This window comes from Denticeps clupeoides, chromosome 12 (genome assembly GCF_900700375.1).
Source record: "Denticeps clupeoides chromosome 12, fDenClu1.1, whole genome shotgun sequence".
Classification (NCBI taxonomy): Eukaryota; Metazoa; Chordata; class Actinopteri; order Clupeiformes; family Denticipitidae; genus Denticeps; species Denticeps clupeoides.
The window spans coordinates 5,316,152-5,339,128 of NC_041718.1; the positions used below are offsets into that span (position 1 = coordinate 5,316,152).

General features: G+C 43.1%; 1 protein-coding gene across 2 annotated transcripts in view; it reads left to right on the forward strand.

Moving 5' to 3' along the window:
• Positions 1-200: 200 nt before the first annotated feature.
• Positions 201-22,977, forward strand: part of shq1 (SHQ1, H/ACA ribonucleoprotein assembly factor) — a 32,899-nt gene continuing 10,122 nt past the window's right edge. Inside the window, exons 1-11 of one of the 2 annotated variants that reach the window (XM_028999578.1) lie at positions 201-481; positions 970-1,128; positions 1,343-1,407; positions 3,234-3,356; positions 5,178-5,335; positions 6,054-6,166; positions 6,760-6,857; positions 12,928-13,085; positions 14,530-14,583; positions 16,940-17,063; positions 21,783-21,903. In XM_028999578.1, coding sequence (XP_028855411.1) covers positions 986-1,128; positions 1,343-1,407; positions 3,234-3,356; positions 5,178-5,335; positions 6,054-6,166; positions 6,760-6,857; positions 12,928-13,085; positions 14,530-14,583; positions 16,940-17,063; positions 21,783-21,903 — 1,157 coding nt within the window. In that variant the 5' untranslated portion in view covers positions 201-481; positions 970-985. The remainder of the gene's footprint in view (positions 482-969; positions 1,129-1,342; positions 1,408-3,233; positions 3,357-5,177; positions 5,336-6,053; positions 6,167-6,759; positions 6,858-12,927; positions 13,086-14,529; positions 14,584-16,939; positions 17,064-21,782; positions 21,904-22,977) is intronic. The other variant, XM_028999579.1, reaches the window with a different exon arrangement.

The following is a 22,977-nucleotide window of genomic DNA, read 5'->3' on the forward strand; positions in this document are numbered from 1 at the left end:
TCGATACATGACTGTATTTGGCGTATTTTTTTGCGTGCATCACCCCTGTCCGTGGGGACGCGAGTAAATTCACAGCGTGAGCGCTCTCCACCATTCCCTATATCCCGCTCGGCTCAGCATTCCCACCGAAACGCCTGTTCCTACGCCGCGCATGCGCAGTGAAGACCCCGCGGCGCAGCTCTCAGGCGATTACGGTAAAGGGTGAAGGCTGCTGTGTCGTGGTGGCGGCGGCATGGCATGGTCGCCAGTTCACATTCTTTACTGTTTTCGCTGCTGAGAGCGCCGCTGCGGACGAGAGTCGTCTGAAGTTTGTACCGGAGACGTCTCACGTTTTTACACAGCGAGTGTCCTACCGACTCCGTGGACGTACGGAAGCCCACGCGTGTCAGTGTAGCTTGTCTTAGCATCATGCTAATAGGTGTTCAGTAGGTTTCGCTCAGCGGCGCTTTATCTCCTGGCTGTTTTTCCCGCATCGAGGCAGGTACATGCAGGTTGTCGTGAGTTTACCAGCTTTTTGGATGAATACACACAAATGAAAGACACCGAAGACGTGTCTTGTTACTGTCTTCTTTTTTTTTGCGGGTTAATAAGTTATACTTGGGGTGGAACGTTTCTAACAGCCACGTTTGTCCTGTTCCTGTTTTATACCTGCCTAACTTTTAGATAAACTTCACAGTGGCGACTGCCTTTGGTGTTCTATTATTTCATTGCCCGTCCACGAGGTGGAGTCGTCAGTACAGAACATGTGCTCAAAAACGAATATCACTGTTACCATTGATTTTGCATAATTTAACACATAAAAATAAAAGCTTTAAGATTCATTCAGACGAGATGAATAAAAAAAAGATTCCTGTTATTGTGTCAGCAAACCTTATTTCATGATTATATAATATAAACGGGTGATTAAAAGGTTAGTCACTTTTTTTTAAAAAGTAAAATATTTTTAAAGATTCTATTTTTTTTTGTCAGGTTCTTGTCTTTCACCATGATCACACCGGTGTTTGAGCTCATTCAGGACCCCGACTTCCTTGTGCTGACCATCCGTGTCCCGTACGCCAGGACCTCAGAGTTTGACATCTACATTGATGGAGAGGATTTCAAGTTTTACGCAAAACCCTACTTTCTAAGGTGACACATGTTCTAATGTTCTTTACATCTTTAATATACTAGTTTTTAGTAGGAATTTAGCGATTTCTTGATGTGCATTTCCGTGGTAAACCTCTAGTATTTTGAGAGCAACTCTGGGAAATATTTTTAAATATTGAATGTTCTTGTGAACAATGTGAAGGTTAGCGTTTTCATGTGCCGGAATCTAGACTCAGTTTTAAAATTTTCTGTAAAGGTTGTCCTTACCTGGACGAATAGTTGAAGATGGGAGAGAAAAGGCCTCCTTTGACATTGATAAAGGTAAACATACCTTTTATGTTTGGTTATTAGTTTTTCTTGGCTGACCATTTTATTTCATGGTAGAAGATCACGAAAGCCATTTGAACTCGAAATCCTGTTTACCCACTAGGGCACTATAAGGATAAAATATTCTGATCATGGCATAAATATTATATACCGAAATTTAAAAAAAAAATGATGTATCAAATACTGTGACGTAATGAAACATTTATTGTCTGCATCGTGATTCATTGATAAACTGAATTGAATCATGAGACCGGTGAAGGCCCACACCTCTACTTTATAACCAATATACCACTGTAGCTCCTTAATGGGAAGGCTCTGCATCTGTGGCCTACAATTGATTGATCCTGGTGTCTTCATACTCTCTTAAACCAAAGTTGATGGTGAAATTGGAGGTTTAATAGGCCATTTGACCAGTCACTGCTGTCAAGACCCACTTTACTCCCTCTCTTCTGTGCCTTGTGATGTGATGCGCTATCTGATTCTTATTCTTTTGTTTGTTTCCATCCCTTTCTGGTGACATTTATGCCAAATGAATGCTAGGGAAATAATAAAAGTAACAAATGGGCATTTGACTAATATCCAAAACATCTGTTGGCAGGTCTTTAATTATTTACTGAACTAACAAGTCTTTAATTATGAGACACGTGGCTCTTTTAACCTGACACTCTTGCCCTGCTGGCTGCCGCTCAGCTTGTAAATGATTCAGTAGCAGCTGGTAATAAGTCCACTAATCACTGTGTGCGTTTACACCCGGTAATTACAGATCGTTTAAGATGTCTTTTTCAGGGAACCAGGCCAAGGCCGTTAATGGCATAATCATTTTTTAGTGTGAAGTAAAGTGATGTGATTGTCATTGTGAAACACTGCAGCACAGCACATGGTGACACATCAAAATATGTCCTCTGTATTTAACCCTCACCCTTATTGAGCAGTGGGCAGCCATGAAAGGCACCCAGGGAGCAGTGTGTGGGGATGGTGCTTTGCTCAGTGGCGGCTTGGGATTCGAACCGGCGACCTTCTGATAATGGGTCGGTTTCATTACCTGATAGGCCAACTTCTCTGCATGAACAGGTTGGGCTGTTAATGCAGAGTTAACCTTTGTAGTAGCTATTTAAATTGCATGAGGACATTAGGTTAGACTCAGATAATGTGGAACTTTTGCAGACATCTGAAACACTGTTAACTCTCGAGATGTAAAACTTTTACTTTTTCAATGAAATTCAAATCAAATTATTGTAATCCAGACAGTTAAAGTTCAGTTTATATATGTTATATTTAATAGTAAATTCCTGTGCTTCACAACATCTCGGTCATTTTACTTGCACATATTGGTGAAAACATTATTTTATTGAAGAGCGGCACAGTTTTGACACCCGTTATACACTGAACTATTTGGTGCAATAGTTTTGTCTGAAGGCTTGTACAGTTCACAGAATTTTATTGTGGAAGTTGGTTTTAACAAGTGAGACTAGTTTTCTGTCCCGTGCATCATCCCTGCAAGTTTTAAAACTGCTTGTATGGCTTTTGTCATAAATTTAGATTGAAGTACCCAGTAGTAAAACACAAGTACTACATACATGTCACACTTGTTCATAGTTCTGACCACTCGTTATTGTTCCTCTCCAGTGCTGCTAATGACCAATTACTTGGGTAGAAAGATAATCAATGCTTGTCACTTGAAGAATACTTGAAGTATGAGTTGTAGTCAAATGTCGCCATATCATACATTAAATTCAGACTTAAAGGCAATTACTTCAGTTGTATTGTAAGAGACAGCATATTGAGAGACAGCAGAAGATGTGTTTGTTCCTATATTTCAGGAATTTTCACGCTCCGTGTTGCTAAGGAAATCACTGGTCAGCACTTTGAGGGGCTCCAGATGCTTACAAGCCTCTTAGCTCCCAAAGGATCAAGATCTGCCAAACCACTGGTAGAGGAGGCAGGTAAGTGAGAGCAGTTCTCAGTTCTCTCATGATGTGTTATGTACACTGCATCTTTTCACATTTTATGTTACAGCCTTAATCGTAAATTGATTAAATGCTATTATAAAAAAAGAAATCTTATATACAAAAGAATTCACAGCCTTTGCTCAATACTTTTGTTGATACACCTTTGGCAGCAAGTACAGCCTCACGTCCTTTTAAATATGATGCCACAAGCTTGGCACACCTATGATTGGCCAGTTTCACCCACTCCTCTTAGCAGCACCTCTCAAACTCAATCAAGATGCTGAAAAATGAACAGAACTCCAGTTCAAGCGCGCTCTGGAGCAGGTTTTCATCCAGGATGTGTCTGGACATTGCTGCAGTCCTCTTTCCCTGTTTTCTGACAAGTCTCCCAGTTCCTGCAGCTCCCAAAATCCCCACTGCATGATGCTGCCACCGCCATTCTTTACTGTAGGGATGGTATTGGCCTGGCTGAGCGGTTCCTGGTTTTCTCTGAATGTGACTGCTGGCGTTCACACAAGAGTTTAATCTTTTTGAGACTTTGTCTGAAACTTCGTCATCTGCCTTTTGACAAACTCTACATTTACATTTACAGCATTTACCAGACGCCCTTATCCAGAGTGTCTTGCAATCAGTAGTTTCAGGGACAGCCCCCCCCCCCCCCCCCCCCCCCCCCCCCCCCGGAGCAATTTAGGGTTAAGTGTCTTGCTCAAGGACACAATGGTAGTAAGTGGGATTTTAACCTGGGTCTTCTGGTTCATAGGCGAGTGTGTTACCCACTAGGCTACTACCATTTACATTTACATTTACGGCATTTATCAGATGCTCTTATCCAGAGCGACTTACAATCAGTAGTTACAGGGACAGTCCCCCTAGAGCAACTTAGGGTTAAGTGTCTTGCTCAGGGACACAATGGTAGTAAGTGGGATTTTAACCTGGGTCTTCTGGTTCATAGGCAAGTGTGTTACCCACTAGGCTACTACCACCCCTACTACCACCCTGCCTTGTGCCTTTTACCAAGGAGTGGCATTCATTCAACCACTCTACCATGTCAGCTTGCTGCAGAGATGGTTGTCCTTTTAGAAGGTTCTCCTCTGTCCACAAAAGACCTCTGGAGCTCTGACAGAGTGATCATCGGGTTCTTGGTCACATCCATGACTAAGGGCCTTCTCCCCTGATCACTTAGTTTAGGTGGCCAGTAAGGTCTGGGAAGAGTCCTGGTGGTTTTGAACTTCATTCAAAAGTTCAGGATTATCGAGGCCACTGTGCTCATAGAGACCTTCAAAGCAGAAGAAATTTGTGCCTTGAGATAATCCCTTATTGGAGGTCTACAGACATATCCTTTGACTACGTAGTTGGTTGGTGCTCTGACATGAACTGTCCACTGTGGGACCTTATACAGACGGGGGTGTGTCTTTCCAAATCAGGTCCAATAAACTTTTTCTTCCACAGCTTGACTCCAATTAAGCTGCAGAAACATCTCAATGATGATCGGGGGGAACAGGACGTACCTGAGCTCAATTTTGAGCTTCCTGTGATTTTCAGTTTTTTTATTTTTAATAAATTTTCCAAAACCTCAAGTCAATTTTTTTCCCCACATTGTCATTATGGGGTGTTGTTTGTAGAATTTTGTGGAAAATGTAATGTATTTTGGAATAAGCTGTAACATAAAATGTGCACAACGTGATGCATTGTGAATACTTTCTGAACTGTCACCATTAGATCTGCATAGATCAGACTATGTGTTTCATTACATTATAGGTTATGAGTTGGAATTGTTCAGGCTATTTCAATTCCTTTCCTGAATCTGTTTGATAGAGGCGTCTGGTCAGACAGCAGGCGATGAGGTAGAGGATGAGGAGTTTGACTGGCAGCTGGAACAGCACGTTTATGTTGAAAGCTCTGAAGAGGAGCTGAAAGGGTTGCAGAAGTACGGCTTTGGAAACGCAAGATCCGGAGTTTTCTGCAGACTGCAGGTAAGCCTGAAGTTTACCTAGTCAGTAAACCATTTAGTATTTGTGTATTTACTGCACTAATGAATGTGGTGCAGAAAAGCAAGGCTGTGATGCTGGAACGTAACTGTCCAGCCTTCATTGGCGCTTCCACCAAAGTAAGCCACACAAATACCAGTTGTTGTGATGAAAAAAGCCTATTAAGGCCCCGTACTCCCAGGGCACGCATTTCTATAGGGGAACTTTGTCACCGGACCAGAAGAGCCATGGTGAAAACGTGAATGCCGCGTATGCATATTTAGGTGAAACTGTGGATTAATAATAAAGCTGAAGCAGTGGGCGCTTCACTGTTTTTCAGGATAGATTAATAATAGTTAATAAATGAATCTTTACTGTAATTCACAGTGTCATATTTATTTGGGAACCCTAAGTTCATGTCGGCAGTGTGTGACACGCGGTCAGTGTATGTGTCGTGTTGGCGGCACCTGTGCGGATACAGACAAACAGATCAACATACTACAACTACAAACTGCACCACACAGTTTAAAGGTGCACACACACGCCTCGACACATACAACGTGTGATACCAGTTCATTTTCTACTTCAGCAGCTCCAAGCACTGGAGGGAAATGTCCCGTCTGCAGAGTCTCTTGCAAATGGCCCTCTCAGCAGTTTGTAAATTGGCTGACGAAAACGGGCCACTGGATGAATATTAGAACAAGTGTTTTGGTCTTTCAATCAGGAGGAGCTGAACGATGTTATTGACCTCAAAGACCCGGATCGCGCCACGTTGCCGATGAGGAGAGAGAACCGGTTGGCTTCCGAGACCAGTGCATTCAGCCAAGACCACTACCTGTATGTTTCTGCACATTTTATGTTAACAGCCTTATTCCTCCATGGACTTCCTTTTTGTTTAACTCAAAATTGCTTGCACACAATGACAAATTTAATAATTATATATATATAAAAAAAACATATTCAGAAACTTGACACTAAAAGTGAGCTAAGGTGCTTCCAGTTTGCACCGTTCATCTTTGTTTTTTCCAACTTGACTGGAGTACACTGTGGTTAATTCAGATATGATTTGAAAAGACACAAGGAACCTTCCTGAAGGACAACCATTTCGGCAGCATGGTAGAGTGGGAAGACTGAAGCCGCTCGGGTTGAGGAAGGATAAATGCACCAATGTACAGAGACGTCCTTGATTATTACCTGCATCACGGTGCTCTGGGATTCAGACAGGGTTGACTGTTCGTGTTTTGACTGGCCCTGCAAAGAAGGATTTGAGAAACTGACCAGAAAAGAAAACGTGCAGTTTCCAGCTAACCTTTTTCACTTTTTCATTATGGGGCATTGTGTGTAGAATTTTGAGGGCTGAAAATACCAGGTTTTTTTAACGTGATTCCTGGTAGATGTACAGTAATGCAGTGTTGTGTTATTTTCTGTAGATCTGATCTGTTTGAGGATGAGTCAATCCAGAACCTGCTGAAGTTTCAGCCATGGTGGAGTGAGCTGAGCCAAACCCACTCCCAGCAGAGCCTGTCATGTGAGGGGAATTCATTTTTTTCCCCTGTCCCCTTGCCTGTCTTCTCTCGCTCACTCTCCATTCCTCCCACCTTGTTTATTTTCCAATGCCTAATAACACTCTCTGAACTGTAGTGTATTCACTTGTTTTACAATTTTATTGTTGCTATGAATGTTAGGATTTTTACATATTTAATTAATTTTTCGATCCAAGCAAAAATAAAATAACTTTAAAGGCATTTTTCTCTCTTTTCAAACTTATGTTGAAAAATCTTTTGAGTGTAGTTGTAAGGTGTCTCTTCCAAGGTTGTGAATTTGAATCCTTGTGTGTATGGAGTTTGCAATACAGGTGCGTTTGGTGATTCAGGGACTTTAAAATGTTCACCTGTATGGGTGTGAGAGTGTGATCTGCAGTAGCCTGGCCCCGCCCTAGGTCCGTCTTTGCCCTGCACCCAGTTTTCCAGGACGGGCTCTGGCAGCCACGACAGTCCTTAGGAATGAGTGAGTGAGGGATTAATTTGACAGACTGATATGTTGCACTGGTAGCATCTTGCAAGATTGCCGCATAAAGATCCACGATTATGTCCCGATGACACGAACTGCCAACAATGTACAAAATACATATCCCATAATGCAGCGCATTAATTGCCGTGCCAAACGCAATCTTTAAAATGCAGCTGAATCTGCAATGAGAGCAGTTCACACGTCGATGGCAAATGGGTTGTGAACCAGAACTGAATTCTTTTTTTTCTTGCCTCATAGTGACCAAAGCGCTCTCTGAACTGTGTGTAGGGTGCTCTGTTTGTCAGCAAAGTACGCACTGCATTATGGGATGCACAGCCCATGCGCCACCAGCGCGTAACATCGCCGGGTCTGATCAACAGATCTATACAGATCTATTCTTGTATGCACCATTGGTCTGAGAGTAACGCAATTTCAATTCTCTGTATGTCCTGTACATGTGGCAGAATTGACAATAAAGCTGACTTTTACTGAGGGCAGGGTTTAATCATGGTGTCTTTTAATTATGACTAATAGTCATTATCACAAACATTGTAAATGACAGCATATGACATCATAACTTTTTTTTTTCTGCATCGAGTCTTATGCACGTTTATTTTCCCCAGAGTAGAGATGTAGTCTTAAACTAGTGGCTTAAACTTTTTTTTTTTTTTTTGGTTTGTTTACCAGAGTAAATAAGTGAGTGAGGCATTTACTGAAGCAGTAGACCCTTATTAAACCCTAAAACCGCAGATATGTTCATTAATAATACAAGCTTTACTTCTCTTCCCCCGATAACCATTAGTGAGCTGTGTTCCCAGGGGGTTTATTTTCTCTCATTAGTGTGGCTGTTTTTTGTGTTTACAACGCCTCATAGTAAATCTACTGCTGAGTATAGGTCCCCGCAATGTACATCTGTCCAATTGCAAGTAGAAATCTGGAGTTGTTACTTTTGATGTACGGTCTGTACTAACAGTTTTCACCAGCAGGTGGGACTTCAGTGTGCTTGTGCTGCTGATTTATCTCAGCGACTCAACTGGAGAATAAAAGTGTGACATTTCATTTCTAAGAGAGTTGGGCTGACTGGGACTGCTGCCTAATTTGAGGAAATGTTCGGGCGTTGCAGTGAATCACTCGCTTGTTTGGGTCATTAGTGGCTCTTATGTTAAGTGAGATTATTTCATTTCTCAACCGCCGAGGGGATTTGAGAGTATATTTCTCCCCCTCTCCTTATCTCCTAATCCGTTCCGTGTATTCTCCAAATCCTCTGTAATTGCTGCTTGTTCGGAAATAAAAAAAATGACCCGCTGGGTGTACATTCAACGTATCAGCTGATGGCATCTGAAAATTGCCGTGGCGATCCGACACACTTAGAAATCTTGCCACAAAGCTTGTTTGGCTGAAGGGCTCTTCTCCTCCTCACTTTAACCGCCTTTCCCAGAGACCATGGCCGAGGTAAAGGCGCAGAGAGGAGAATCCAATTGCACCGGCCCCCACTCTCCTTAAAGCCGCGTTAACCCCCCCCCCCCCCCCCCCCCCCCCCCCCCCCCCCCCCCCCCCCCCCCCCCCCCCGGCTGCTGAACGGAGAGGGTTTACGTGCCTGTGTGCACGTGAGGGGCTGAAGTGGCAGTGTTCCGGTGAACGGGGGGGTTGGGGGTGCAGATTGAACAGATAGGGTGATTATTGCAGGAGGGGGTGCAGCACTTCCCCACAGCTCAGCCAGTGCTCAGCGCCGGAGAATCGGCCCTGCTGAGCTGCCCCCGCACGTTGACAGACCGACACAAACACAGTTAATAGACCGAGGACCACATTGGGTGAGTCGGTCCTATTCAAGCACTTCATCTGGTTGAAGGTGCTCAGAGTTAACAGTTCCTTGTTTATTTGTATGTCTGTGTCTGTAATTAGAAAGGCCTGCTGGTTTTAGATATCCTTCTTCAGAGACCTGCTCTGCTGAAATTCCAAATGTTAAATCAGTGTGGCTCATACTGTCTGCCTGTCTGTGGATATATTTAAATATACATATTTTTTTTACAAAATCTGTAGATTCAGGATATCATTGACCTGCCTGCAGCCTCATATAGGCCTGAATATCAAGGTCAGGGATTTAGGGTGGTTTCACACCTACAAACTTTAGTTCAATTGAATCGACCTCAACTTGGTTTCCCCCTTGGTGCGGTTCGTTCCGTCCAGTGTGAACACAGTAATCATAATCAGATGTGCATCAAAACCACCACACGGAGACCCACAAAAAGTGGTGGTCTCAGTTTGAATCAAATTGTACTCTGGTGCGACCATGTGAGAACACGTACTGAACCAAAAACGGGACCAGACTCTATCACACAATTTGAGAACAATGAATTGTGGGTGAATTTCATTGTCATCTGCTTGAAATGAACCGTGGCATCTGACCAATCAGCAGAGAGAAAGTTCTCGCAGGATTCGAGTTGGCACCAATTTGAAAACAGTGCCTTTTAGAGTGCTAGATATCAGTGACAAGTTGGTGAGCATGTTTGGCCTCATTTATACATGGGTTTAGGCTCTGATCAAGGATCAGTGATCACTGCCTACCTCATAATTGTAAAGGAACTTAAGGGGGCTTTTCAGACTGGAATGCTTTTCCTGTGGCACAAGGGGCTATAAAACTGACATACTTGAAGACATGAATGAGTCTTTCGCTGCTCGTCTCTTCTTTCTCTTTACTCCACAACCCCTCCTTTTCCCCGAAGTCTCATTATTGCCAGAACATTCACCCTAGTACTGTCTCTTTTTTTATTTTTTTGTGCATGTTCTCGTGATTGATTTCCTTGAATTGTTGCTATAGGCTCTTCTGGGTAAAAAGGGGAACCATTTTTTCTCTTGCTGGGATGACTTTGCTACATTTTTTTCATTAAGTCCCTGTGGTAAAGTCTTTACCAAATTGTAGGGGTGTGGAATTTACGAATTTATGGGTTTATTTTGTTCCCCTAAATGTTCACCGTCTTTTAAGAGTGTTCCAGCAGCCTCCCGGGCTTGCAGTCTGAATATGATCTATTTTCCTTCTTATGATTCAGTCACATCACATTAACAGCTTGCCGTTTCCACCTATAGGATCCTGGAAAACCATTTATTTGGGTGTGTCCGTAACCAGACAGACATGACTAAGCCTGCCTGATCCACTTGCCTCAGCCTCTTGGCTCTGGTGTGTTTCTTAACATGCCTTAATTTGGTGGAATCCATGTTTTTCTTCCCTTGTTGCACAGGAGTACTCAGCCCCACGCTTAAGTCTGGATTATTATTGACTGTTTGACGAACTGATCTAACGCCATTTTCATCCACTCTGACTGGTCTGGTTTAGGCTGCCGGGAAGGAGAACCGGACTGATGCAGAATCTTGTTGAAGTGCGGTGCTGAATGCGTAATGAGTGCAGTGTGAGACGGCCGTTGCCGGGGTTATCTAGGGGGCCGATCCGGCCCTGCTGTTTCTGAATGACTAATAATAGGGTGATCCAGGCGTGTCTCAGGCTTTTGGAAACTTGTCAGGTCCTTTCTACTTTTAGATCGATATGAACAGGGGTTCTGCCTCACTGGCATGATTATCGATCGCCAGTTTAGTTTGGCTTTACCCCTCACCATGATGCGTCAACGATGCTCAGATAGCTTGTAGAGATGGTCAACGCAGCGGCGTCTTGTCAAGTAGGACTGAGTCGGAGAGGTGGAGTTGGTGGTGCTTGGAGGTTCTGCTGCCTCATGTTAAACTCAAATGGACTCCGTCTGTCTGATTTCTGAGTCTCTTCTGAAGAGCTGTGAGCCGGCAGGGCTTCTGCCACCGTCCTGCCGCTGTGCAGTGGCAGTTTTGTGGTGGTGCTGAAGAGGTGTTGAGGGAAATAAATGTCAACTATTGTCTTCAAACCAGTTCTCCACTGAAGTAATGCTACCCATACATCAGACATTACGGAAAGACTAAAGTCTGATACCCTCAAATCATAAAGTTTTACGTCAAAGACTATATTTTTGCTAAGACTGAATCGCGCATGCGGCACTATTAACAGGACTTCTCTTTTCTGTCCTTTTCTCAGCCAGGGTAGTCCTTTTTTTTCTAGTTTGGATTTGTTTGTGGCAGAGCTTATCTATTGGTCATTGACTGTGCACGTCGCTATTTGCTCGAGCGAAGATTTAAAGACCTTTTAAAAGAACGCTGTTCAGATTACATTCTTACTCTGAATGATTGAGGTGATGAGAGAGCACTATTATTGTAGCAAAACTCTTCTAATTTTGCCCTGAATTTAGGGGAAATGTTCTGCGACCACAAAATTCTTTGAACATCGCCTGCTTTAAGGCCTGGAAAAGCGATCTCGCTCGTGGAAGACTTCACCCAAATGTCACTTATACATAAATGCTCCACTTGGTTCTAGCTTTTCTGCACAGGGGTGTTCACTAACATCAAAAAACGATCTGCTGTAGACATGTTGGGACCACGCCCTCTACCAAACTAAACATGTAGAGAGACGATCAGCACTTTAATTCAAGTGTTCAGCTGGGCAGTCTTGTCTTGTGGACATGATTTGCCTCAACTTACTGACCGGACCGAATCTTCATGATTTGACTTCATGATTTGCTCATGTTATGGCAGTGTAATGAGAGCAGGCTGTCATGAGCTCATGGATGGATGAGCATGGATAGCCTTTGCGTATCAGGGCAGTTGTATGTTCTGCTGTGGATCCTTTATTCATGTTCAGGGTACAGTAATGTGACATTAGTATGGTTGGGTTGGTTGTGGTTTGCGGTTTGTCGTTGCTGTAGAAGTTGGGTGCCGGCTGCTGGCAGGATGTGTGGCCGTGCTGTTTTGCGGGTCGCCCGAGTTGATTGACTCTGGCTTGGCTCATTTGAGCTGAAGAGTGAAGTGGGATCCAGGTAGTGCCTTGGCGGTGCTGCATTCGGGCCCCTGCTGCCGTCATGCTGCAGGAATCCACCTCGCAGCAGAGCCAAGGATCAAAACACTAGCCAGAGTCGACCATTCCAGACCGCTGTCGTTCTGTGTGTGTGTGTGTGTGTGTGTGTTAAGTCTTCCAGCCCCCAGTCCAGAGCCTCCTGCACATTCAGGGGCTCCATATTGGGGTTGACAGGCAGGCAGGGAGGTGGGTGAGTGGGAGAAGAGTTCACATTTCAGCTGCAGAGAAAGTGCTGACTCTGGCTTTTTGCTCCTGCTGTTTACCCAGGTTTTACAGGACTGGTTTCAGATCCTAGCACTGTGTTCCTCCCCCAACACACACACACACCCTGAACAGATCCAGATCCAAATCTCATTTCATTTCATGCAGATATCTCTTGTTTAGTCCATGTCCGTTTAGCTTATTTATAGATATGTGTAATATGTGTTAATTGTAGATGCATGACAGGTAAGTGGCTGAAGTTGTTTCAGCTTCATCCTCTCTAGAAATGTGCTGTGTCTTTGTCTGGGGAATGAAGAAAGCACCTATAGTCAACAGATTGTGGGCAGTGTGGGTAGGTCTTTCCAAAAACCATGTCCTTTTTGCCTGGTCTTTACTCTAGCTTGTGTGAGGATTTCTTCTGCATTTCCCAGGAACTGATGTGTTCCATGTTCTGTGTCACTAGTGGTCATGTTCTCTGAGGAAGAGAAGGAACAGATGAGGAAGTTCACAAACCGCTCCTACCACCTGGACAAGCAGAGCCTCCACCACGTGTGGCTTAGTCTAGTGGACATCATCCTGGCTTATACCTATGAAGTGCGCACTACAGAGGGAGAGTTCAATGTGAGTGCACTTCGTCTTTTCTACAGCTTTTGCTTGGGTTTTTCATTATACATGGATTGGTTTTTCCTTCTGTTATGAGTTTTTAAGCTTACAAACTCCTTTTATGTGAAAACCGAATCCTCTTCTGTTAGACAACACCTTTGAATGAATGGATTATCCTTCTTAGACCATGTTGTTGAACAACTTGTCTATCAGTGATAACATGAAATAGGCTTTTCTAGGCCGAGTGTGTGATGCTTTAACAGTGTCTTTACTTAATATACCTGGGTATTCTGCCCAAGTGTATTTGGTGTCCCACAAAGAATGATGCAATTAATATTGTAGTAGCTGTACCCTTCCTATACAAGTGTCTTCTATGGAACTCCAAGGTTTTCAAAATTAAATAAATAGATATGACATAATGACTAAATAACTGAATGATACAACAAAACAATATACAATTGTGAAATAATTAAACACATTTTGATATACAGCTAATTATTGTGAAATATACTGCAATGTCAAAATGCCATGCGGCTTGTCAGCTATAGAGATAATATGGAGTAATCTGAACAGTGACTGAGTCTTCAGCATTTACTCCGCAGAAATGGTTATTCAAAATTTTTATAGAGAATAATAATCAAATATATTGTAATAGAGTGAGTAAAGTCCTTGATTGAAGTTCTTTTATGAATATCTGCCTTATGAAAGAGGCAATCTGTCTATGCAAGCAGTCGTTTGTAAGTGTAAGATAAGGTCTCCTCAGGATCTGAAAATAGTGTCCCTTATGAATAGTATTGTACATTTATTGAACTGTTCGGGTTAAGAATTAACTCATGGCTCAGTGAGAAAATTAGTTGTTCGTTATTCAGTGTGTCCAGCAACGTCAAGTGGGCCAGTCTGTGTTTTATAAGTGGTTTGTCATCAGTGTCTAAAATAGTGTCTAATGTGTAAAAATTGTATAGAAAGTGAATGAGATAAAGAGGTACGATTCTGCATGGCCCCTGAGAAGTCCTCTGACTGGCGTTTGTATGTTCTTTTTCATATGTGCAGTGTAATTACTGCGGTCTTCCCCATGCTGAAATACTTGTTCTTCGATTTCTTAGCCCCAAGGCGAATTTTTTCATATCACAGAGGAATTGGTTTACGGCCTGAATGGTTGTGCGCGGCGTGTTACTGCCGTTACATTAACACGGCGCCTGGGGTTATTGAGGTTCTGATAAAAGCGTTAGCTCTTTAATGGCCAGATCCAGCCCGAGGTCTCACCGCTGTTCAGCTCTCCTGATGAAAGCTGCTGTTTTTAATGAGTTCAGTGTGCCGCTGTCAGTCAGGTGGCCCTGGGCTCGATCACATGGACTTTCCAGGCTTTTTAATGCCCGCGTGATGGTCTCCAGAGCTGCTCTGCCCCGGGCTTTGAGGTTGATCCTTTTACATGGTGTCAGGACAGACCCCTCTCTGTTTGCAGGTGGAGTCTTCGTGGACGATCAGAAAACTCAGTGGGACCTTGAGCTGGCTTGAGGTATGTAAATTTCACATACATCACATAGAGAATCTGTTGATGTTGTGCACGGATGTACATCTCTCATATCAAAACGGAGAATTTTTTTCCTGTTGTCTACGTAATTTATAGAGTCGGTTTTCAGTTCTCTATATTAAAGTGGCACAGTATCATGAAGATGTCTGAGCAGTGGGCAATAAGGAACAGAAAAGGCTCAAGTGATTCATGTGTGTGTCACAGAATTCCCCGAACTCTTACGTTTAACTATGAACAGTAGGTTTGCTACTGTCGTTTTTCTGTATGCACAAGAACTAGGGAAGATTTTCTCACTTGTCAGTTATGGGGACATTATGGAGTAATTTTTTTATTTTTTAAACACTGTACAGCTAGACAGATAAAAGGGCACGAACATTAAAAAACAACATGAACATTAATTAACATGAGTAAATCATGATACTGAAACGTCAGTAGTAAGTTACTGTAACGTACTTGGTTTGCCCTCATGATCACCTGAGAGTAGTTCACCGTGATGGCGAACAAGGTGCACTTGCAGATTCGTAGTGTTGCTGTTATATTTTATCTTTGCAAAGCAGTTCTTGCGGATTGCATAGTCTTTATCCAGTGTCTTTCCGTTGACTGTCTCGTAAAACCCACTTTAGAGTGGAAACTAGTGGGTGGCTCTTTGATTTTATTATTTTATTTTCCCCCACCATTCTCTGCGCTTCTTCTCTGTTGTTGTTAGTTATCTTGTGTTCTTCACTGGCCGCTGTTTGCGCCACTTTACCCCTATTTACTCGAACAGTGCCCCCCGCAAACAGAATGGTAGATATTGGGTTGTGACTGACACTGACAACGGGTTAATTAATCATTTTGTGTTGTAATAAAATATCGATATTGGCCGTTAGTGTATCGATTTATTTATTGCATCAGAGAGCACAACAATATGTTGCAATATCGAGTTCTTTTCCCAGCCCTAGTGGATAGTCAGATAGCATTTAGCTATCGATCTTGACCTGACAGTTTGTGAGTTGATCCTTGACAGCTCTGCAACAATCCTTTATTTACAGGGTGTGTAGATCTCGGCTGAGAACGCATCCTGAACTCAAGCCGACTCCAGTTAAACCAGAGCTATCTGCGCTGTGTGTTACTTCTCAGTGCCCTCACAGCCTGAAGATTCTTGAAAAAAATTATTTACAGGACACGGTGGGCTTAACAGCCAACGAGGGGAAAATGTGTAGACATATTAAAGACAGCATTTTTTGAAGGAAATTCTAATGTCTTATGTGAGACAATACTGCACCTTAAAAATTTGATCTTGAAGTTCCAAACCAGTATTGTATAAATGAAGTTAGTTTTCTTGCATTCTTGCACTGTTTCTCTTTCTAATAATTGGAGATAATTCAGGATAAATCAGGATATTCGGGAAAATACTTTTCTTCAATCATTATGAAGATGTGGGCTTTTGGGAAGGGAAAATTTATTGGAACAATTTTCCATCCGTTGAACAACAGCAACAATTATGTAGGTTAATGTAGGCAAACAGAATCTGCAGATGATGAAAGCAGGGTGTTGAAGATCGTATCACCAGCGTGAACAAGAGAGGTAGATTGAGCCATGCTGTCTGGATGTGTGTGGGGCTAAAACGAGACCTGAGTGGGTGCGTTCATGCTTCTCTCCTTGCACAAGCCATTAATTCCCACCTTTTTATTTATTTATTTATTTCCACGGCAGAGCAGACAATGAGGAGTGGTAATCGGAGAGCCGCTCTTCACTCTAATGGTGATAATGGGGGAGGTGCTAATGACATCCTCCAGCTGTCGGCAAGAGCGCTTCCGCGCTCCCACTCGCTTCCTCCTTTCTCCTTCCCTGCCCGACCCGCCCTGCTTCAACAGGCTGTGAAGCAGCCCACAGGGAGCTCCTGGGGCTCGATGGCATGCAAGGATGAGCAGACTCTGTACAAGCAGCTGAGAGCGAAAGACAAGGAGCCAACAGGAGGTTGCGGTGGAGGAGGAGGCGGATTTTTAATTTTTCCTCCTTTTCTGCCCACTGGCAGGAAGACTTGTCTGGACTGCTAACAATTAAGACTGCTGCTTCAGAGGTGTTTAAGAGTTGCTCTACTGCCTGCCCTCCATAAAACGGAAGTCATTACGAGCAATTAGAGCACAAATCACAGTAATTAAGAGGGCCGTGCTTATTCAGCCTTGCAAAGAACAAGGATTGTCTGGCTTTTCTTTTCTTTTTTTTTTTTTGGCTTTGACTTTTTCTTTTTCTCAGGTCAAATGACTTAAAACTGCGCAAAGACGGTGCACTGACTTTTTTTTTTTTTTTTATCTCCCTATTTCTTTTATGTGTGTGTGTGTGTGTGGGGGCGGTTCAGAACTATCATTCCCTGCAGGATGTTCTGGTGTCTTTCGGAAGAAGAGCTTTGTGTTATCCTCTCTACAGACACTTCTCTTTGGTGACCACTGCTGTGCAAGATGCTGCTCGGATCTTCCAGGCAGGTGAGAGCGATGGAGGAATCTGCTCCTCCTGCGTCCTTTATTAACTGCATGCGCTGTGGGTGAAGGCGATGACTGACTGCACTTTGTATTGCTGCGGGTCAATTGTTCTCGTAGCAAATCATTTTTTAACAATTTTGTAAAACTCCCGTATAAGAATCAATTTCATGACCACAATCTTAGAAGCAATATTTAATTTGAACATGGTATTAGTGTGTAATCTCAGTCATTTTTCTGTGTATGTGTTACCGCAGTTTTTCTGTACAGACAGGAATTCTTCTTCACAAGAGGCAGCACATGTGCTGCTGACCCACATCATCGGTCGCTGGTTGGGTTACCTGAGCTTGTTAGGGTAAGCGAGGGAAACCCAACGCTCCGGTTTATCTGCCGGTATTGCGAACGTAAAGGCCGCAGAGTGACTGCTGTCCTTGATCCTTGAGCATAAACTAATAAAGCAGCTGTAATTGTCAGCTCAGTAGCAGGATCACGTTCAGGACAAATCTCTGGCGTCTCAGCCACCCGCAGCAGCCCGTCACTCTGCGCCGGAGTTATTATTTAATCGTGGCCACGTTCGATTGATCATCTGCCTCCTCGTCGAGAGGCTTGCGGGACCGGGCAATTAGTCACTCCCGATAATTTGTTCCGCCAAGCGAGTCGTGCTTGCAGAGGCTGAGCCGCGTGCGGCGGCTGTAACGTCTTCAGTGCTTCTCTCGTCTTCGGCGTGCCGGCATCCCAATCAGTCTTCGCCTCCCTGCAGTCCTTGACAGCAGAGTCAACAAACCGCCTGGTGGCTGCTGTGGTTCTGACTGCCGCCTCCGGCTCGCGGCGGCGCACGTAGTCGGAAGGCTGGGATTTGTACTGTACGGGCTATTGACTTTGATATCTGGAAGCGAGGCGTAATCTTTAAATCAAAGCGCAGCGGAGAGATAAAAGCGCCGCTGTGTAAATATGCCAAGCCTGCAGCTCGGCGCGATTATCCGGCGCCGTGTTGATTTTAGCACCCACTAAATGAGTGCAACTCGAGAGCCCGTAAACCTGGATTAGCAGGTGCGTACTTCATTAAATCAGGCACACAAGCGCCTGTGTGTGTGTGTGTGTGTGTGTGTGTGTGTGAGAGAGAGACTGAGAACAGATGGTCTTCACGGGGGGGGGTACAAGGTGAGTGATTGTGATACCGATTATATCTGTTACTGCCCTTTTAACTAAGGTCTAGTGAGGTTAACGTTCTCTTGTTCGTAATTTAATTCCCTCTTCACCAGGTCACCTTTTTTCCGTACTAATGTGCAACCGATATTGATGCAGAGAAGGGCCAAGATAAGTAGGGATCCAGCTAAGCAGTCACATTCACCTGAAAGTGATCATTTTACATGAGTTTGTGTGGCCTAACAAACTTTTACTTTTTTTCCTGCAATTTGCCTTCCATCCCTCCCTTTGGTTTTCTCTGTAACAGTTTCTCACACACAGGCTTAAGATAACACATCACCAGAGGAAGTATCTTTTCTGTCTTGCTTTTTTTTGTCCTGCTCCGTATGAGATGTGCTAGCGGACCATAGCTGGACAAGGGAGGGGTTGCTGGTGATGAGCGGCAGAATCTATACATTGCAGGATGTCAAAAAGAAGCAGGTGGAGCCTGGTGATGTCAGAGTGCAAATTATCAGCCCCGGGCCTGCAGCCTCATGTCATCTTCACAAGAATTTAGTTGCCATTAACAACCAACTCCCAGTCATTCCTGTTGAGTAGGAAAGTGACCTGTTCCACACATTGTGTAATGTGTGTTTAACCTCCCACATCACAATCAGGGGTGTAAAAGTATTAATGACCCGAGGTAGACTGAGCTGTAGTTGGGTGGTCTGGTAAAATTTCAGGTCAATACACACTTACTGAAGGTACAAATGATTTATTTAGTTTTTTGTCATTGTGATACACATCAAGCACAGTGCACACAAAAAGTCGACCGGCATCTGAAGCGATGCGTCGTTTTTCCTTGGATGGCGCTTTGCAGATTTACAATCATCAATGTTGTGCCTATCTGTAATGAACTGTAACACAGTCATAACACATCCTGGCCGCACATTTTTCCTGAATGCTGTGACCTCGTAGTAATTCATTAGTGAGGAGAAGGCAAATGGGAAAAGCATGTTTGGCTTTGGGGCAGTCAGTGGTATGTGTCGTTTGTGCTATGGATGTCTGCGCCTCCTGCCAATGTTTTCTTTCCAGCCCTCACTTAACTAGACTTACGTCTATGTGTAGAGCCTAGTGATGAATGTGGTGGTTTCAGAGCAGCGTGGGTTGAAGTGCAGTTGACACTCCAGCTGTGCAGCATTATAGTGCATGGTCGGTCCACCCCCCAATTAGAGTTAAATGATTTCTCATCTCAGCTGAATTGTAATAGAAACATTAGTGCAGATTTTATACTCTGAACCGCAGTGTTCCCTGTACTCACTGTGAGCAGGGACCTTGGCTATTGTGCTGCGGCAATTTACAGAAATAACGTCAATGTTGTTAACTATGGAACTCCAAAGTGTACAGAATTAAATAAATGTAAAACGTAATGATATAAATAAATAAGAACGATTTTTATATAATAACAACATAAAATTGTGAAATAAATGAACACATTTTAATATACAGCAAATAATTGTGAAATATTGCATTCTTATATATATGTATGTGATTATTATTTCATGGTCCTTCATTTTACCTGATTAGGCCTTTTTTATTCCAAAATGATGCCAACTGGGTGGTATTCAAAGAATGAATAGAGAATGACCCTAGTAAATTACTGAAAATCCTAAGCGGACATGACTGATGTAGGTTCCGGACTGCTAGAAGTCATTGTAATACAGAGAATCATTCTGAATGTTCATTGCAAATTCATTGTGTCTTAAAATTGAGGCTTAACATGTAATGAGTTAAGAATCACCGCTTCAAAATATAGGTGCCTCGTCATGCACAGCACCACCTACTGTGATGTTGAGCAATCAGCATTCGGTACCAGGGCCTACATTGTCTGACTCACATTTCAACAACGCCAAAATATGACTGAGCTCGAGTAGGGCGGCCGCGTGGGCTGTCTGGCAAATTTTCACTGCAGTACACGCTTTCTGAAGTTACTGCAGGCTGGTACTGCATAAAACATCCATAAAATGGCTAATGAATACAAAGACCAAGCCACTGCCAGTGTCTTTCCACTTAATGGACCTTTAAAACTTAGTTTGGCGGCAGAATCCAGCATTCTCTCGGCAGGATTAGCAAGAGCTCTTGAGGTTGTGAATGCAGAAACTGTTTCTCAGGAGTCTAAAACTGATGATATAAATGTTCATCTCTCTGTGTGGTATTATATTATATTTTTATGTTGTCAATTTTAAGATGTCAATCTGCGATCTTGTAAAACGTGTAGTTCCTAGATTCCAAACTGGACCACTGACATCGAGAAATAGACCTGGAAATGACCTAGATAGTTCTACAGCTCCTTTATTTTTTAACATTTTTAATTTTAACAAGTGAGAGGACCTCAGTAGTTTTTACAAACTTACCTAAACAATGAAATGATGAAATAAGCGATATCACCATTTTATTATAAAAATGGACACCTGCCAATGTGCATTAAAAATTATATATATATTGTTGTTTAGTCATCTGTGGAGCTGTGTGGTTGTGGCGGCATCTGTAAGCACAGATGCCGTTATTCATCTGCATGCCCTGCCCGCCCGCCCCGGTGCAGTGTGGGTAAGGGGGCCTGATAAACGAGATCAGGTGGGCTCCCGTGGCAGTCCCTGCTGTTGCGCCTCACTGTCTGTGCCGCCTCTCGCTGGCTCTCCCCAGCGCATGATTAACTTGCTCAGCTTGCAGTCAAAGCACAAAAACAGGAAAAAAAGCAGACTGGGGTTTCTGAGACGCCCTTTTGGTTTGCCGATGAAACAAAAGTAGTTCCTCTGGCTGAACAGGGTGATGGAAGGAGGGGTCCAGAGCCTCAGGTTTCTGTTACCCCCATTTCTTCTCAGTCTCTTTTAACAACTGCTGTTCAAATGAGAGCCAAATGTTTGTGTAAGGCTGTCCTCAGCATGAGTGGCATGTTTGTTTTGAATGGGCTGGAATGCCTCAGTGCGCTGCCTGCCAGCCCTGTGGGCGTGGAGGACGCTCTCTCAGCGCCAGGGTCTGCGCTCGGCCAACTCGCCCATCAGCCACGCCCAGCAGCAGATTTTTTTTGCCCTCCGTACACCTGATTCATGTTGGGTCAACAAGCAGCACGCCTTGGACTTGGTGGCCTTAACCTGTGTTTTAAGCCTGTGTTTAAGCCTGTTTTGTGTCATGTGAGGTGAGTCTGTCTCTTGCTCTTTGATGAAGACTGTGGAGGTGAAGTTAAAACATCTCAGCTGCCTTTCATCCTTGGTTTTTAGACTTGTAGTTTCAGTGACTGCATCACTACTCAATGTGATCTCTTTATATTTCAAGTACCATGATGGCTTGATATTTCACTTTCAAATAGTCTTTCTGCCGGTTCACCCTGGTGTAAGATTACGGTTTCCTGTGGGCTTATGGTGACTCAGCTGCAAAAGGGCTCTGATTCCTAGAGTGAATTTCCAGACAGCTTTTCTCCTGCCTTTTGGTCAATGCAAAACCCGTTTTTGGATGAATAGTAAAGTATAAGTCGCCACCATTTTTACGCTTCCTGGGACTGAACAATGGTTTCCTGTAAAATATTTTTTTCCTTTGTTTTAGGGAAATCCTGTATCCTGAAATGCTTGCTGGACATACACAGAATCTTCAGAGAGAACGATCCAGCCTATATCCTGAACGATCTCTACATGACAGACTACTGCGTTTGGATCCAGAAGGCAAAGTAAGTCCACCTCCTCCCATTCTTAAATTAAAATATTTAACACAATTTCTTACTAAGACTTCAAAATAGGCTGTGAACAAACAAGTTCCAGAAACAAGTTTCCTAACTGAAAGCAACCCACCTGTTTGCAGTTAGCGTTCATATGGTTTTCAGATTAAAACAATCTTTCTCTAGACTCATGATCTGAAGGGTATTTTCTACAGTGAAATAGACTTGAAAGTTTGAGAAATATGCCTAGACCCATGCAAATCTCTATATATATATATTTTCCCCAGCAGATGCTCACATATTGTGTAATTGAGGTTTTACCAATTACCTGGACAACAAGATCATAATAATACATTTAATAATGAACTAGAAGCATCTCATTGAATTGACAAATGGGGTTATTAATCTGCCTACAAGAAACAGGAATGGGTATTCTCAGCCTAAAGGCTTTTGGTAGTTCTGAAGCCCATTGGTCAAATATGCACTCTGAGCAAGGTTTGTATCGTCCTTCCCTGATAAAACACCCATCGCTTGGACTGAACCTGTCATTATGGTGATTATTTTGAGAAAAAAAAAGTCTTACAAGGGCCTTCCATGCTGGTTTCCACATTATATTTAATGAACCTTATTTAGTTGCTTGTTTCACATAATTAATCACGTTGGTCTTACAGTTAAAAATGAAAAAAACCCAAATCCCTGCCCTGACATCCTCTGTGGACATAAAAAAGTGAAGAATAGCGCAAGAACCATTAAATAATTTTCTGTGACCATGAGTGTTCATACTCTTACAGAGAAAAGAAAACATTCACTGAAAGCATTTGAAATTCCATCTCAGTGCAACCCTGTCACACTTTGGACCTTGTTGTAATTAAGAGCCTTGGCTCAAAAATCTGAACTTTCTCTACATTTTTAGAGAACCTCTTGTCCCTGTCATATACTCAAATATAATTGGCTGATTCCCCCATTCTCGACTAGTGTACTTTGTGCAGAATGAATATGATTTGAAATAAGCCTTAAATGTGCTGTTACGTATTGTCTGGAAATATTGTCTTGATGTTAATTTTCGTTAACTTTATTGACTATACT